The following is a 15280-nucleotide window of genomic DNA, read 5'->3' on the forward strand; positions in this document are numbered from 1 at the left end:
ACTACGGCCAGGGCGGCGGCGACGCGGCGGCGGCGGCGGCGGCCGCCGCCGCGCAGTACCACGAGTACTACGTGGCCGCGGCAGCCAACGCGGGGTTTGGCGCGGCCGAACTGGCCGCCATGCAGGTGGCCCCGCTGCCGGACGACGCCACGCTGGCCGCGCTGGGCGGGCACGCCGGCGCACACGCCGGCTACGGCCTGGACGCGGAGCAGCAGGCGGCCGCGCACGAGCAGTACGCGGCGGCCGTCGCGGCGCAGCACTCGCAGATGCTGGAGCAGGGCGGCGGCCGGCACCACGACGCCGAGGCCGACTACTCCAATGCGGCGCGGGAGGGGTAGGGCGGTCGATGGACTGCGAGGAGGAGGTTGCTGTATCATACCCTCGGTAGTGACTCCTGTGGACACATGCGTTCATGTTTTTCCATGACCCGCCCCGCACCCATGTTGCCCTTGCCCCTGACGCCCCTGTACCCTGTGGCACCCAACGCTTGTGAAACCCTTGACACAAAGTGGTGGTGTGGCTGGGAGGAGGTGTACTGAATGCAGCCCAGCACCACAGCAAGTGTTCTGTGCAGCGCAGCATGGGCCGAGTGAACGGTGCGAGGGCCGCTGGGCGCGTGGCGGCCGCGGCTGGGCGACTGGCACGGCATGGTTGCCAGAGGGAGAGAAGGGCAGGCAGGGGGCAAAGGGGCCGGGAAGTTTTGGAGGCCCTGTGAAGCCTCAGATCTCTGTGGGGTGGGTGCGAGGGGGGCGGCAGGGACGGTGTCACTTTGTTTTGGATTGAGGCACCCTCATGGGCACCCAGCTCAGACAACTCAATCACCTGGCGCGGGCAAAGCAGGGCACGGTGGCAATCGAGTCAAGCACACTCCTCACCCACCCACAAGCACACACCAGAGATGTCGTCGAAGTCGATGTAGTCGTCGTTCTCGCCTCCCTCCTCATCGCCAAAGGTGTCGGTGTCATTGACGCGGACTGCAGCGGTGGGGGTGGTTGGAGGTGAGTAGGTGGCACTCGACAACCTTTTGCAGATCGATCCAGCACCTGAACCCCCCCATGCATGCATGCATGCATCACCCCCACTCAGCAAGCCGACACAACCATCCAGACCACAGTCCACCCTCCACTCACTGCTGTCGGGCAGCTCGCCATAGGCCTTGAGCGACCGAGCCTCATCTGCCATGTACCTGTAAGACGCGAAGGTGTGATCAGCTGATCACCGGTGCAGTGTTGAGGAGCAGGCTCGTCAGACACACAAACAGGGTATCGTGCCAGCGAGTACACACCCGCCCGCCGTCCCTGATCACTTCCCCTTCCCACTTTTCCCTCAAGCTCACTTCAAGATGACATCCGCCTTCTCGTCCTGGTAGTCGCGGAGGCCGACCAGCACCACGTCTCCGGCATTCACCCACACCTTCTTCCTCATCTTGCCGCGGATGTGACACAGACGCTTCACGCCGTCCATGCAGTGGGCCTCCAGGCGACCGTTCCCGAGCATGCGCAGCACTTGGGCGTACTCTGCGACGAAAATCACTCCGTTCATCAATGTTGGGGGATTGGGCGGCGACAAGGAGGGCCTTGCCACCGACCACAGCCACGACTCCCACCTTGGCCATCCTCCTTGAAGATGAGCTCGCGCTTCTCCTCGCTCTCGTTCTTTCCTCTCCGCCTGTTTTTTCCTCCCTTCCCTGCGTGCGTGAGGGGTGTGCAGCGATGAGGAGCGCAGGCCTGGATGCCTGGACCGGGCTTCAAGCTTCAGGCGGCAGTCTGAAACGGCCAGGGAGGCCGCCCTGGAGCTCCAAAACTCACCCTTGTTCTTCGGCATCCTTGCTGGCGCAGTGGGCGCGTGATCTACGATAGAAAAGGGCTGGAATGGGTTGGACAGGCGACAATGACGCAGAAAGCTCCTCGGGGCGTGGATGCCCTTTCCACCGCATGCACTTCTTGCGAGGGGCGCTGGGCCACGATGGAGCAGTGGGGGTCATGTACATGCGATCGCGCGGGCTCAATCTAATACTTGACTCATGCAGCTTGCCCCACTTGTGTCACATCGACATACATTCTAGACCTGGAGACTGGCGTGCCTCTAGGCGGAGGAAGCGATGCGGGCAGCAGCGGCTGCCCAAGCCCTGCGACTGGCGCTCAGGTGCAGCTCCCTGCGGACCCTGGCCCCCAGCTGGGAGGCATGCAGTACCTCGGCGAGTGTCGATAGCCAGGCCCAGATGGCGCGACTCCTGCCTGCCTTTCAGCAGCGGGCAGGGTTTGCTGCCGGCCGAGGGATCGACACGGCGTCCATTGAGGACGGCCTGGCCTCCCCCAAGTCCCCCAGGCGCCCTAAGTCCAAGTCCAGGCCCAAGCCCGCCCAGGGACCGGGGCCTGCTCCAAAGGCAGAATCGGAGACGCAGCGCCGGGCCAGGCAGGAACGCATGCGCCTGCTCTTGCAGGACGAAGCCAGCAGCGGCAGGAAGGGCGAGGCGGCACGCGCGTTTGTGGCAAAGTGTGTGGGTACCAGGGGGAACAGAGTTGGGATGATGGTGACCTGGACAACCTTGTCAGGGGAGAGTAGGGTGGACAGACCCCGACCTCCTCATCGAGCTTGGCGCTGGCCAGTGATGGGCATGGTCTTGACAATGCAGCATGCCATCCGCCAACCCCGCAGCCTCCAGCTCACCCCCTTGTCCCTCCTTTCCAATCATGCAGCTTCTTTGCCGGGGATGTGTACCAGGGCGACGCCCTTGGCCTGACCTCCGAGGACGACCCCGTCCCCACTCCGGACGAGGCCGCTGGTCCCAGCGCAGCAGCGTCCTCTGCCGCCGAGACGTCAGGGGAGGACGAGGCCGCTCCGTCGGGGCTGCGCCTGGCTGCCCCCGAGGCCATGACCGCCGCCGAGGAGAGGACGGTGCTGGCCGGGCTGCAGGGACTCAAGCGGGGATCCCAGAGGTGCGGGGCCCCGCTGCTCCTGCCGGTGCTCAGAGGCGAACCCCTCGTACATGCCTGAAGGTTTGCCGTCGTACTCCATGGCTTGATCCCCACAACAAAGTCCCCTCCCTTCATTCCCTGGTCCCCAGGATCGTGCTGCAGCAGCTGCTGCAGGGCAAGATCCTGGACAGCGACCCCGAGGCGCGGCGCGAGTGGGCCGAGATCGAGCGCTCCTTCGCGCCGCCCACCGGCCTGCGCATGCGCGTGGTGGACATCAACCGCACCTCCAAGGGCACGCGGTCGGGGGGCCTTTACCGCTTCGGGGCCATGGTGGTGGTTGGCAACGGCGAGGGCGTGCTGGGCTGGGGCCAGGGCAAGGCCGCCGAGCTGCAGTCTGCCGTGAAGAAGGCGTACGCCCGGGCCTGCTCGTGAGTGTTTGAGGGATTTGGTGGGGTCCATCTGGGCACTTTCTGTGGGGGTTGGTGTTTACTAGCTGGGGAGGGCTCAGGAGGGCTCAGGGGCGGGGGGTGTAGCATGCTTCACACTCTGTGTGCGAGCGAGCTCCATGCCATACCCATGCAACGGCCGACGACACAGCCGCTCCATCCAACTCACTGGCCTGTAAGCATCCCATCAACACCCCCCACACCTCCCACTCTTGCGCAGGAACCTGTTCCCCATCCCGCGGTACAATGGCCACACCATCCCGGAGGGCATTGAGGCCAAGTTCGGCCAGGTGAAGCTCGTAGTGTACCCCAAGTCTGCCGGCAGCGGCATCATCGCTTCGGAGATGATTGGCGGCATTTGCAAGATGGCGGGCATCCACGACATCGGGGTCAAGGTGCACGGATCCCGCAATCGCCGGAATGCTGGTGAGTTTGTGCATTCATTTGTTGTGGTTGGGTGGGAGGAGGGAACGGTCGCTTGATGGGTATGGGGAACGGTGGTGGAGCTTGAATCGGGGCTTGGGACTGGAACACAAAGTCTTGGCAGCCTGTCTGCCCCTATGGTGGCTGTGCCATCTTAGGCAGGGCCTAGGTGGTAACACCCACAGCCCACTGAGTGCTGCAGCTGAGTGCGTCCCCTCTCTTCCCTGCACTTTCACAGTCAAGTGCCTGTTTGAGGCGTTTGACAAGATCCGCAGCCACGACGAGATCACCGGGCAGGCGGGCAAGGTGGTCGTGGCGAGGCCGCCGGGGCGGTTTGCCCATGCGCGGCGCAAGCTGCACTAGGCTCTGCATGGACGCCTGGACTGGCCGGTGGATGACAGGGAGCGGTTTCTGATCAAGCTGATTCCCTTCTCCCTGGCATGGCCAGCCGGCAGGCTCAACCACCCTTGCCAACCCCCCACACCTCCCACTCTTGCGCAGGAACCTGTTCCCCATCCCGCGGTACAATGGCCACACCATCCCGGAGGGCATTGAGGCCAAGTTCGGCCAGGTGAAGCTCGTAGTGTACCCCAAGTCTGCCGGCAGCGGCATCATCGCTTCGGAGATGATTGGCGGCATTTGCAAGATGGCGGGCATCCACGACATCGGGGTCAAGGTGCACGGATCCCGCAATCGCCGGAATGCTGGTGAGTTTGTGCATTCATTTGTTGTGGTTGGGTGGGAGGAGGGAACGGTCGCTTGATGGGTATGGGGAACGGTGGTGGAGCTTGAATCGGGGCTTGGGACTGGAACACAAAGTCTTGGCAGCCTGTCTGCCCCTATGGTGGCTGTGCCATCTTAGGCAGGGCCTAGGTGGTAACACCCACAGCCCACTGAGTGCTGCAGCTGAGTGCGTCCCCTCTCTTCCCTGCACTTTCACAGTCAAGTGCCTGTTTGAGGCGTTTGACAAGATCCGCAGCCACGACGAGATCACCGGGCAGGCGGGCAAGGTGGTCGTGGCGAGGCCGCCGGGGCGGTTTGCCCATGCGCGGCGCAAGCTGCACTAGGCTCTGCATGGACGCCTGGACTGGCCGGTGGATGACAGGGAGCGGTTTCTGATCAAGCTGATTCCCTTCTCCCTGGCATGGCCAGCCGGCAGGCTCAACCACCCTTGCCATGCACTTTGCAGGGGCCTGGATTAAATGTAAGCAATGAATCATGCGCTACCGCGCAGCAAAAGGCCATTCTAGGGAAGTCACAGGTCGCTTGAGGAGCCTGGCACTACGTATAAATGCCTGGGTGTAGAGTGTTTCATGGCCCTGCTCAAGCCTCGGCACGCTGGCTTCAGAGAGCACTTGGACAGCCCCGCCTCGTCTTCGATTGGCGCACAGCCACGCTGCAGTCCTGCACATACCATGCACTGCCCTCCCGCACCAGCTGGTTGCGGCCGTGTCCCTGCAGCCGGCTTGCGCAGCAGGTCCTGCGCTTCGTGCGCCCCCCACTGCGCTTAGGCAGCCCTGTGTCCCGCTCAGGGTGCTGCCGCGGAGTCGTGCACAATCTCGCGGACCGCGGAGAAGATGCCCGCGGCAGACAGGGCGACGGACAGGGGCACCAGCGCGCGGCAGAGCCAGCGCTCGGCGCGGCCCAGCGGCAGCAGGCGGAGTGCGAGGAGGGCGGGGATGAGGTAGCCCGCAGCCACGTCGCCCACAGCCGCCACCAGTGCGATGACCAGGGAGAAGAAGGGGATGCCGGAGGCCAGGGCCCAGCTGGCCAAAACGCCGACGCCGCTGACCAGGGTCCAGGCGCCCCAGCCCTGCCAGCTGCGGGCGGGTGCACGGTGCTTGGCGACCACTGTCAGTACCAGGTGCGTCAGCACGTTGATGTTAATCTTCAAGGTTGGGGGGGAAGGGAGGGGGGGGTGAGGGGAGCAATATGACAGAGGAAGGCATCAAGGCCATGGCGTCGCAGGAGCTCAAGAATACAACAGCTCGCGCCGCTGGAACTGGGCGGCAGTTCATGTCGTGGTTTTGTCACGTAGGAGACTGCGCTACTACCAGGCCCAGCAACCGCGGTGGTACTCTTTCGTGCACTCCATCCTAGACAAGACCTCCAGCTTCTAAACCCACCTGGTACGCCACGAGGCAGTGGATGAGCAGCATGGCGTTGGTGAGCACCGTCCAGCCGTCCTGGGGCAGCACCGATGTGATGGGCCTGCGTGAGGAGAGGGGCATGGTGGTTGCGTGGCGGACTGGTCTGTGAGGGTGGGGAGGAAGCTCACAAGGCAACTACCGAACGGACTTGGAATGGCCACCCATCTCAAATTTCCAGGGCAATGCACCTTCTCCCCACTACACCGCCTCACTTGCTGAGGTCGTAGGCCGACCCCAGGCTCCAGTAGCCCGTACATCCCAGGAGGAGGTAGAAGGCCGTCATGGTCACGGCCCCCACCCGCGTGACCAGGAGGAAGTTGGACCGCTTGCGCATGGTCGAGGCATACCGAAACCAGTTCTGGAGGGTGTTTGCAGGGGATCGGAGATGGACTTGTACATCATTTTCAAGTATTCCGCGCCATCCGAGTTCGAAATGCGCTGTCGCCACCAGCACCCCCGACACAGCTCTCCGCAGTGACCCGCCATCCGGCATCCACCAAACCACACCAAGCCAAGTCCTTGCCTGCTGGCCACCGTAGGCAAACACGACGTCCAGCAGGGCTACCAGTGCCAGTCGCGGCGTGGTGGAGGCTGGGGGCAGCCAGTGGGTGGCCGCCGCCGCCCGCTCCGGCAGCGGCTCCAGGAGCAGCTTGCCCAGCGTGACCGCCACCGCGGCCAGCATGGTCCCGGTGCCGACCACCGACACCCAGCCCACGTCCTCCATGCTGCGCACCTGGGCCAGGGGCAGCATGGCCAGGGTTACGAGGAGGCCCGGGGACGGGCCGGCGCGGCCCCCCATCAGCACCCCCAGCGCCTCGGCGGAGGTGAGATGGATGACGGCGGGGGAGAGGAGGATGAGCGTGTAGACGGTGCCAAACACCAGCCAGCGCCCGCGCCGCCCGTAGGCCGCGCCCGCCAGGCGGTGGTAGACCGAGACGTCGGGGTGGGCGGCGGCCAGGCGCGTGAAGAGGGAGCCGGAGAAGAGCATGGCCAAGCCCAGGGCCAGCAGCGCGACGCCGGCCGCCAGCCAGCCCAGGTGGGCGAAGACGGAGGGAATGGCCAGGGCGCCCAAGCTGTGGTGGTGTTGGGGGATGGCGAGAGCAAGGGTGGGGCAGGAGGAGACTCGGGGATTTGACTGCAGAGAGCTGCCCATGCATGCATGCGGGTGAGCGATGTGGCAGGCTCATGGGGCAGGCACGGCAGTACGCAGCGCAGAGGACAGCTGGTCACCCAGCGCTGTGATCGATGGGTGCGAAACCCTATCACTGCTCTGCAAAAAGAAAATGTTTCCAACCCCCTCGCACACCACACACCCAAACATGTCTGTGAGGAGGATGAAGGTGGTGGCCTTCCAGCCATTGCCGGCGGCGTCGGCGCTGTGGTGGCTGGTGGTCCTCTCCAGGGTGATGTCCTCCACCCCTGCATAGGCAGTGCAGTGCTTGGGAGTGAAAACGCAGCTCAATAGAGAGCAGCCTGGAATCAGCAGGGATGGGGCGCATCGATTCAGAGCTCTTTACTTGCAAGTTCCAGCTCTCACCATCGTTTCCGAGATCAAGGGGGAAGGACTTGGGTCCAGAGTGGGCGTCAGGCACCGTCGCCAGTAAGGGTGCTGTTGGTGCTTCGGCGTCTCCCACCTCCGACATGACTCTCGCTGCGTACTTTGAAGTTTTTCGGTTGAGAGTTATCGAGCATCTAGTACCCAAATAACGGCGCCTACGTTTCAGCATGCATGCAAAAGTACGACTCCGCTCGCGCGGTCTCAGGGCGCCACCCCGAAATCGGTCAACCGGTATCATCCGAACAACTTTCAGCAGCTCTCCAGAACCGTAATGACCACGGGTCTAGGTCTAACTATGGCACCATAAGCATCCTGATCTGGTCCTGACGGTCAGGGTGCCTCATGGATTGCTGCACTCCCCCTGCCCTGCCCTGATATGTATCGTTCCGAAGGATCAACATGCGGTGCTGAGTGGGCAGGGACAGGCGCAAGGCAACTCGCTAACGACGCATGGGGCCTCGACCGCCAGGGCATGCCAGACGCTGCTCGCAGGGCAGCGCCATGCACCGCCACAAAGCTCTTCTGCTCAACTCTGAGAAGGGCTCCTGACTCCACCCCCCTGCACGCCCCCCGCCCCCGCCCGGCTTTCCAGCCCCCCCTCGCTCCATCAAGCAGGGGGCATGGCCGTGTCGCCATCGCCGTCCTCCTCCTGCTCCAGCGGCGTCCCTCGCGCCGCCACAAACCTCTCCACACTGGGGATCATGGCGGTGCAGGGGTCGCCGGCGGCCACCAGCTGGGCGTGCAGCGCCCGCGCGTGCGCATGCAGGACCTCCAGCGCAGAGAACTCGCGCTTGCCGGACTGCGCCAGCAGCGCGCGCACCAGAGCAGCCGCCAGCTCAGCGCGGTGCTCATCGGTCAGCAGGCGGCCGCTGGGGCTGGATGCCGGGTCTGCGGTGGTGGTTTTTTGGGGGGGGGATGATCATCTTGGGAAGGGAGAGGTTCCTGTTCCGGGTCTTGGCAGTGTTGCGGGGGGGGGGGATTGAATGGGGGGTGCCCTTCATCCAGTCAGACCCCTCACTACAGTTACCGCATCGCCACCCCCCCACCCCACACCTGTGTAGGCGAAGAGCGCGACCACGTCCTCCAGAAGCTCGTGGTCCTCCGCGGTGCTGGCGGCGGGGTCGACCACAGCGCGCCCAAACTCCATGGCCTCCACGTCCCGCCCCGCCCCGATCTGCAAGTGCATGGTTGAAATGGGTTGTTGTTGGGGCCAGAGGGAAGAGAGGGGAGGGTGGGCGGATAAAAGGGGGGGCGTGTACCAGGGAAACTCAGGCCAATACCTCACAGCCCGGGCCCCCTCCCAACTCGCTGCCTGGCTGACACATCTTCTTTACCCCTTGCAAAGATGCCACCCCCAACATCCAGCTCACACACACATTCACAACCACTCCTCACCAGCTCCGCCAGCTTCTGCGCCAGCAGGCGGAAGCGGATGCCCGGGCGCGCGGCCAGCACGCCGGGCCCGAGCGCCTCGCTCTCCTCCAGCGCGGCGTCGACGTCGCCCGCGCGCACGTGCGCGGCCAGGCGGCGCAGGCCCGCCTGCTCCGCGCGCTGCGCCTCCGACACGGCCACGGTGCCGGCCAGGACGTCGCGGGCCACCAGGCTGGCGGTGTCCCACAGGCCGTGGTGGGTGCAGTAGTTGAACACCAGCCGGCCCACCACGTTGCCAGGCGTCTGGTGGAGGGGTGGAGGGTGGAAAAGAGAGGGGGAGTTGTATCGGGCGAGGGTGGGAAGATGAGATGGGAGGGGCCAGGAGGGAGTACTTTTGAGGGACATGAAGTATCGACACCAGTATCGGGATGACTTCATTTGCCCCCTTGCACAAAGGACGAACCTCGACTCCTGGCAGGCCAGCGCTTTGCGCACATCCCTGCCATGAACCAAAGGTCTGTGCCCCACCACCACCCTCTCTCAAAAGCACCTTGCTGATCTTGTCCAGGGACTGGCCCCGAATCTCATCATGTAGCCGGGCGACGGCTTGCCTGTGGAAGAGGCTCGCATCGGCCTGGAAGGGCTGGCCCCCGAAGTTTGCCACCACCTGTGCGTTGGGACAAGTGATGAGGTTCCTTGGAGGAGTGCGTTCCTCAGCGGATTTGTCACGTCAAGCTGACACTGCAGCGTGCTGCCGGGCCTGGTAAGAGGCAGCCACAATCCTAATACTATATGAGACATTCGTGGCTGGCGGACGACCACCTCACACCCTTTTCACTCCCGACATGCCACTCTGCACCTCACCTCCTCGTCAGGGGTGCGGAAGCCGATGGTGGGGTAGAGCACAGGCTCCATGACATGCTGGAAAGCGACGCCGAGGTCCCGCCCATTCTTGGTGAAGGAGATGGTCCTCTCCACTCGGTCAAATAGGACGCCAATCACATCGCCTGCGCGGCGGAGGGATGGGGGGATGGCATGGCCTTGGTCAGTGTGGTAATGCAGGAAGGGAGAAAGCACACCAACACTGCGAACGGCCGAGCAGCACTCGCCTGTCGTGAAGGTGGGTCCGTACTTCTGCCCATACCCGCGACCGTTGAAGATGTTGCCATCATCGCCATGGTAGCCGTAGGACCGAGGCTCCCATCCTGAGGGGGAACAATAGGATTGTTGGTGGAAAACCGGGTGCAGGGTGATCCTCTGTCCTGTGAGCTGGCCTACCAGACTGTTCAGGCAATCCACCGCAAGCACAGATCATTTGCCCTCCAGCGTTGGTGCCACCTCCTTCCCCTCGTATACTGTCCTAGGATAACCCACCTGGGAGCCTTTCCAACTTGACATCCGCAGCCGACATGCCCACTCCAATGAACCCATCTCGCCCCTTGTCTACGATTTGGGCCTCCCAGTAGTAGAAGGGCAGGGACTTGCTGACGGGATAGTTGGATCGGATGGCAGCAGCGTCTCGGTCATCGTTGCCAGTGCCTATGTACTTGACCCTCAGATCGGTCACTTGCAAGAAGCGGGAGTTGCTGCTCCGGCGATTGCTGTCCCAAGCGCTGGGCAGGGCGCCCTCGTTTGCGGCCATACTCCCAGGCTGAAGCGCTGGCTACAGCTCCATCCAAAACCGATGTGTGGCGCAGATGTTTCCTTGGATACTGCTCCGCCAGTCTCGACTACTGACTGCGCGTCAATAATGAGGCCGGAAGAGCTTCCGCAAGTGGTTCCCTGGGGTCTCCCCGAAACAGACTCTGATGGAAGCTCTGCAATCTCGGTGCACTTTCAAGCAATACTTTATCCTTCGAACTTGTCAAGTCGGGTGTTTGCATGTATATCCTATGCACCCCCTGACCTCCCAGGTCTCGTCGAGAGGCCCCGATGGGAAGCCATGGGAGATGCGCGCGCGCGACGTTTCTGCATGGCACTCTCTGGTGTTGGCTAAAGCGACCCTCCACAGCGACAAGCGAGCTTCAATGGAAGTTTGCCATCGTAGACTGTTATTCTGATATAGTCGTTATATCGAGGATCCTTATTCTCGTCGCGAATCCTCTATAACATATTCTGGTGCTGCAGACGAGCATATCGTACCCCCACGAGATGCACCGAGACTCGTTGCTGACGCACGTATGACCAAACTCTGAAGCATGGAAGAGGACTACATTGTGCGCGAGCTGGATGTGGTGGTGTGCTCCGGCTCTCTGGGCACAGGCAGCCAGGTGAGATCAAGCCTGTTGGCGCATGACCGGCCTGCATGTCATAGAAGGGTGTCCGCGTCTTCACGTGGACCATTTAAGTCGACATCGACATCCCAAATCACATGCAGACGGTGCTACTGCAGTACCCGCTGCGTGGCGCCTCCAGGCCCTACCAGTCCAGCGGTGTGGAGGCCGTGCAGTACAAGCCCAAGAACAAGAGGCTCCAGGTGGTGAAGGGCAGGCACCATGTGCACTTTGATGCTCTATTGGCAGCCAACCTGGTTAGGGCATTGTGACGCTCCTAGACCCTCTTGTCAGAAGCATGCCTCGGCAGTTAGTGTGCCCTGGAGTAGCACACCTTCCGTCCAATACCCCCCAACCTTTCCACATGTGCACCACAGATGGACGTGCGACTGGACACAACGATCCCCGAGTACAACGACAATGTGGAGCCCACACGCCTGCTGAAAAAGCTCACCCTGCAGTCCTCCAGCGTGGAGTGCGGCACCTCCCTGGCGGCAGCCTTTGTTGAGGGCGACAGGCTGATACTGCTCCCCATCGACGAGGTGGGGTGGGATGGTGAAGCAGGGGTTGGTCATGCCCTGGCAGAGGCCAATGTAGGCACTTTGTGTTGACGCAGGCCCAGTACCGTCTAGAACAGTGCCCCATGACGTCGAGTGGACCCCATGCATGCGGCCCCGCCCCATGATCTCCCAACCCAGTCCGCCCAAGCTGCTCAACCCCCTCCGCCGCCACTGCATCACATCCCAAATTCCCAGACAACCCCTGAAAACCCACACACAGGCCATGCAGCTGCGCCCCTCCATGGCGCACCTGGACGCAGAGAGGGAGGGTGGGAAGAAAGCGGCGCCCAAGGAGGAGGAGGGCCCCGACGCTGGCGTCCTGATGCCCGTCATGGTGCAAGTGAAGAAGCGGGAGACAGAGGCCCAGCTGGAGGCGCGTTTGCGCTCCTTCGCCCACATCACCGCCCAGGAGGCCGCCGAGGAGTGGGTGGGCCTGCAGTACCATGATGACATGTCCGAGGTGATTCGGGCATGGGCAGTGGGAGGTGTGCCGAGTGCTTCGTGGAGATGTGGAACGAATGAGGGGCCGCCGTTCATGAGCCCTGGGGGTGTGGCGGGCATGCTTTCCTCTGCGCCAGGCTGCTGAGAACAATGGGCTTGCCTGAGATCTCTTTCTGTTGGCTCCCTCCGGGGTCAGTCCAGAGGGCACAGTGAGGTCCCCACTCCGCCAGTCGGCAGCCCATGTCAAGCATCCCCTGGCCACCACCACCCAGCCCCCCTCAACTCAACCCCCCTCCTCCTTCCCCCGTCAACAGACCTCCCAGGGCATCGCCCAGAAGCTGGCCGCCGCCGACGCGCAGCCGGCGCTGCACCCCATGCGCGCCGGGGACTACCTGGCGGCGCTGGTCCCGGACCCCGACCGCGATGGCGCCGGGGTCGTGCAGGAGATGCCCATGGGCGCCGCCGCCACCGCCGCAGCTGCGCGGCCAACGGGCGCCGCGCCGCGCGCCGGGCCGTCCGCCGCCGCCCCGTCGGCGCACCCCTCCGGCCCGGAGTTCCCGCCCGCGCAGGTTGCGGGCATGGGCCGCGCGCTGGGGCCCCTGTTCCACCACAGCCCGGTGTGCAACCTGGGCGCCATCCGCGGTTACCTCCAGCGCAGCACGGCCGAGCCCGGGCTGGCGGCGGCCGTGGCGGCGGCCAGCGACGCCGCGCTGCACATGGGTGTTCTGGCCACCGGCCTGGTCCTGGAGATCCGGCGGGCCTACGTCCTGCGCAGCCTGGGCTCGCCCGCGCTGGACCCGCTGCGCGACCTCCTGCTGGGCCTGCTGGCGGGGAGGGAGGCGCTGAAGCGCGGCGACATCATGGAGGCGGCGCGCGCGGCGGGCATCCCGGTCACCGACGGCCTCTACTCCAAGGTGGTGCGCGACATCTGCGTGTCGCGCGGGTCCACCTGGAGCCTGAAAGTCACGTGAGGTGGCTGCTGCATGGTGGTACGCTTGGTGTGGCGGCCAGGAACTACCGGCTCTGGGGGACACCCACGAGGAACTGAGAGTGAGCGAGGGCCTTCCCCTCCGACAGGGCACTCCTGTGCCTGCTCGCCGTAGACCTTCCCAACTCCTTTCATCAGTGCCCCCAAGGATCGCCGGTTTGCCTGCCCGTCTGACGCCCTTCACAAGCTGACATAAAAACTCGAAAGCGTCGGTAAACTCAGACCAGGGAGCATGACACACGACAAGCTTGGCAAGTACCAGCCCGCATCAGGCCAGGGCCTGCATGTCAGCCTTGGCGGCACGCAGGGACTCCAGCTCCGCCTGCGCTTTGGCCAGGCGCTCGCCGTCCGCCTCCTTGACCTCCGCGGGCGTGCGCTCCTTGTAGCTCAGCAGCGCCATCTTCTTCTCCAACGCCTCGATCTGCGTGGGAAGCGGGGCAAGGGGGTGAGTACACGGGCTGATCTGGGATACTCATCACCCTTCCTGGCCACAGACCTCGCAGGTTACAGCCGATCTGTCGCCCGTTGAGATCCCTGGGGCCCCTGCTTCCCCATCCATTCACCGACACACATCACCCCCCCAAACCCCACACTCCTCCCCTCACCCTGGCGGCCGCCTCCGCTTCCTTCTTGGCCAGCTTCTCCACCTCCTTGCCCGCGTCCAGAATCCCCGCCAGGGACAGGTAGAGCGTGGTGGCGTCGTCCACCACCGCCACGCCGCAGCCCGGGGGCGGGGCCTCCCCCGCCGACAGCAGTGCGGCCGAGGCTGAGTCGGTGAGCGTGGCCAGCTCGACGGCTGAGGCCGCAAGCAGCGCGCGCCGGGACCCGTCGGCGCAGGCCACATGCAGCGCCGGGCGCTCCCGCGTCAGGCCGTAGTCGGCGCGCAGGGAGCGGCAGCGGTTGACCACCGCCAGCAGGTAGGCCATGTCGGCCTCGGCGCGCGCGTCGCGAGCGTCGGGCGAGGCACGCGGGTACTCGGCCAGCATGACGGAGGGGGTGGGGAGGGGCGCGCCGCCGCGCGGCAGGCGATGCCACAGCTCCTCCGTCACGTAGGGCATGAAGGGGTGCAGCAGGCGCAGGCCCGTCTCCAGGCACGTCCACAGCGTGGTGCGTGTGGCTGCCAGCTCAGCGCTGCCCTCTGCTGCCTCAGCGCCGCCCTTTGCCAGCACGGGCTTGGACAGCTCGATGAAGACGTCGCAGAGGTCGTACTGCCAGAAGGCGTAGACCGCGGTGGTGGCGGCGGCGAACTCGTAGGCACTCAGAGCGCGGTCCACCTCGGCCGTGGCGGCGTCCAGGCGGGACAGCACCCAGCGGCAGGCAAAGGGCAGGCTGGCGTGGGAGATGGGGCCCGCCGGCGGCGCGTAGTCCTCGCCCAGGTTGAGCATGGCGAAGCGAATGGCGTTCCACAGCTTGTTGCACCAGTGGCGATATGCCACCACGCGTTTGATGTCCAGGTTCACGTCACGGCCCTGCAAGGGGAGGGCGTGAGGAGGGGAGTAGGATGTGTGTGATCCTGAAGTCCTTGACAGGCAGGCAGGTGTGGCAAGGGCTGCCTACGCGGCCCTGGAGCAGGGCGTCCACAGTGGGTGTGGATCATTTTGCATTGCATGCCGTGGACTATGGTGGGTTTGCCTGCCCCCACGAGACACGAGCATGCTCTGCTTGCCTCGCTCAGACACCGTCTCTCTCGCCTCCCATGACCATACCTCAGGCTCACCTGGGAGGAGTATGCGACCAGAGCAAACCTCAGGGCATCGGTGCCGCACTCCTCGATGCCGTCGGGGAAGTTCTGGACCTGGCCCTCCCGCGCGCGCGCCACCTCGGCGGCCTCCAGGTTGCCGCCCTCCAGCGATGCGTGCAGGTCCTGCAGGCTGATGCCCTCGATCACATTCACGGGGTCAATCACATTGCCCAGCGTCTTGGACATCTTGCGCCCCTGGGCGTCCCTCACGATGGAGTGCAGGTACACGTCCTTGAATGGCACCTCGCCTGCATCAGGTGTAGGGAAGGGGATAGATGAGTGGCCATGCCCGAGCTGCGAGTGCGGCGCAGGATGCCATCCATTCCATGGCGAGGCAGATGAGGGGCTGACCTTACTACCGTGCCCAGCTCACAAGTAGAGGACGCTCACGATACCTCAAACCCCCCCCCC

General features: G+C 64.3%; 7 protein-coding genes across 7 annotated transcripts in view; 2 read left to right on the forward strand and 5 right to left on the reverse strand.

Moving 5' to 3' along the window:
• Window positions 1–719: 719 nt before the first annotated feature.
• F751_1575 (Eukaryotic translation initiation factor 1A, X-chromosomal) lies at window positions 720–1824 on the reverse strand (the record flags this gene model as incomplete). Its single annotated transcript, XM_011403950.1, has 6 exons — window positions 720–727; window positions 894–974; window positions 1131–1186; window positions 1337–1532; window positions 1607–1687; window positions 1809–1824. 6 exons carry the CDS (start codon window positions 1822–1824, stop codon window positions 720–722), a joined length of 438 nt encoding a protein of 145 aa, XP_011402252.1.
• A 397-nt stretch (window positions 1825–2221) lies between these two features.
• F751_1576 (30S ribosomal protein S5) lies at window positions 2222–4854 on the forward strand (the record flags this gene model as incomplete). Its single annotated transcript, XM_011403951.1, has 7 exons — window positions 2222–2496; window positions 2700–2939; window positions 3068–3346; window positions 3585–3790; window positions 4026–4119; window positions 4289–4494; window positions 4730–4854. The coding sequence occupies 7 exons, from the start codon at window positions 2222–2224 to the stop codon at window positions 4852–4854; spliced, it is 1425 nt and encodes a 474-aa protein (XP_011402253.1).
• F751_1577 (hypothetical protein) lies at window positions 4245–4508 on the reverse strand (the record flags this gene model as incomplete). The annotated part of the gene is made up of 1 exon (XM_011403952.1): window positions 4245–4508. The coding sequence occupies one exon, from the start codon at window positions 4506–4508 to the stop codon at window positions 4245–4247; it is 264 nt and encodes an 87-aa protein (XP_011402254.1).
• Window positions 4855–5315: 461 nt separating the features above from the next.
• F751_1578 (hypothetical protein) lies at window positions 5316–7580 on the reverse strand (the record flags this gene model as incomplete). The annotated part of the gene is made up of 7 exons (XM_011403953.1): window positions 5316–5675; window positions 5914–5998; window positions 6150–6295; window positions 6440–6670; window positions 6743–7010; window positions 7251–7356; window positions 7475–7580. The coding sequence occupies 7 exons, from the start codon at window positions 7578–7580 to the stop codon at window positions 5316–5318; spliced, it is 1302 nt and encodes a 433-aa protein (XP_011402255.1).
• A 522-nt stretch (window positions 7581–8102) lies between these two features.
• Window positions 8103–10508, reverse strand: F751_1579 (Ran-binding protein 10; the record flags this gene model as incomplete). Its single annotated transcript, XM_011403954.1, has 7 exons — window positions 8103–8383; window positions 8549–8669; window positions 8891–9169; window positions 9417–9533; window positions 9731–9873; window positions 9946–10071; window positions 10241–10508. 7 exons carry the CDS (start codon window positions 10506–10508, stop codon window positions 8103–8105), a joined length of 1335 nt encoding a protein of 444 aa, XP_011402256.1.
• Window positions 10509–11064: 556 nt separating this feature from the next.
• Window positions 11065–13111, forward strand: F751_1580 (DNA-directed RNA polymerase III subunit RPC5; the record flags this gene model as incomplete). The annotated part of the gene is made up of 6 exons (XM_011403955.1): window positions 11065–11136; window positions 11244–11396; window positions 11517–11681; window positions 11920–12159; window positions 12455–12574; window positions 12710–13111. 6 exons carry the CDS (start codon window positions 11065–11067, stop codon window positions 13109–13111), a joined length of 1152 nt encoding a protein of 383 aa, XP_011402257.1.
• Window positions 13112–13396: 285 nt separating this feature from the next.
• The window catches only part of F751_1581 (Valine-tRNA ligase), a gene marked incomplete at both ends in the record, with an annotated part of 5296 nt that continues 3412 nt past the window's right edge, over window positions 13397–15280 (reverse strand). The window contains 3 exons of the mRNA XM_011403956.1: window positions 13397–13549; window positions 13734–14597; window positions 14846–15117. Coding sequence (XP_011402258.1) covers window positions 13397–13549; window positions 13734–14597; window positions 14846–15117 — 1289 coding nt within the window. The remainder of the gene's footprint in view (window positions 13550–13733; window positions 14598–14845; window positions 15118–15280) is intronic.

The sequence above is a fragment of the Auxenochlorella protothecoides genome, assembly GCF_000733215.1.
Source record: "Auxenochlorella protothecoides strain 0710 unplaced genomic scaffold scaffold17, whole genome shotgun sequence".
Taxonomy (NCBI): Eukaryota; Viridiplantae; Chlorophyta; class Trebouxiophyceae; order Chlorellales; family Chlorellaceae; genus Auxenochlorella; species Auxenochlorella protothecoides.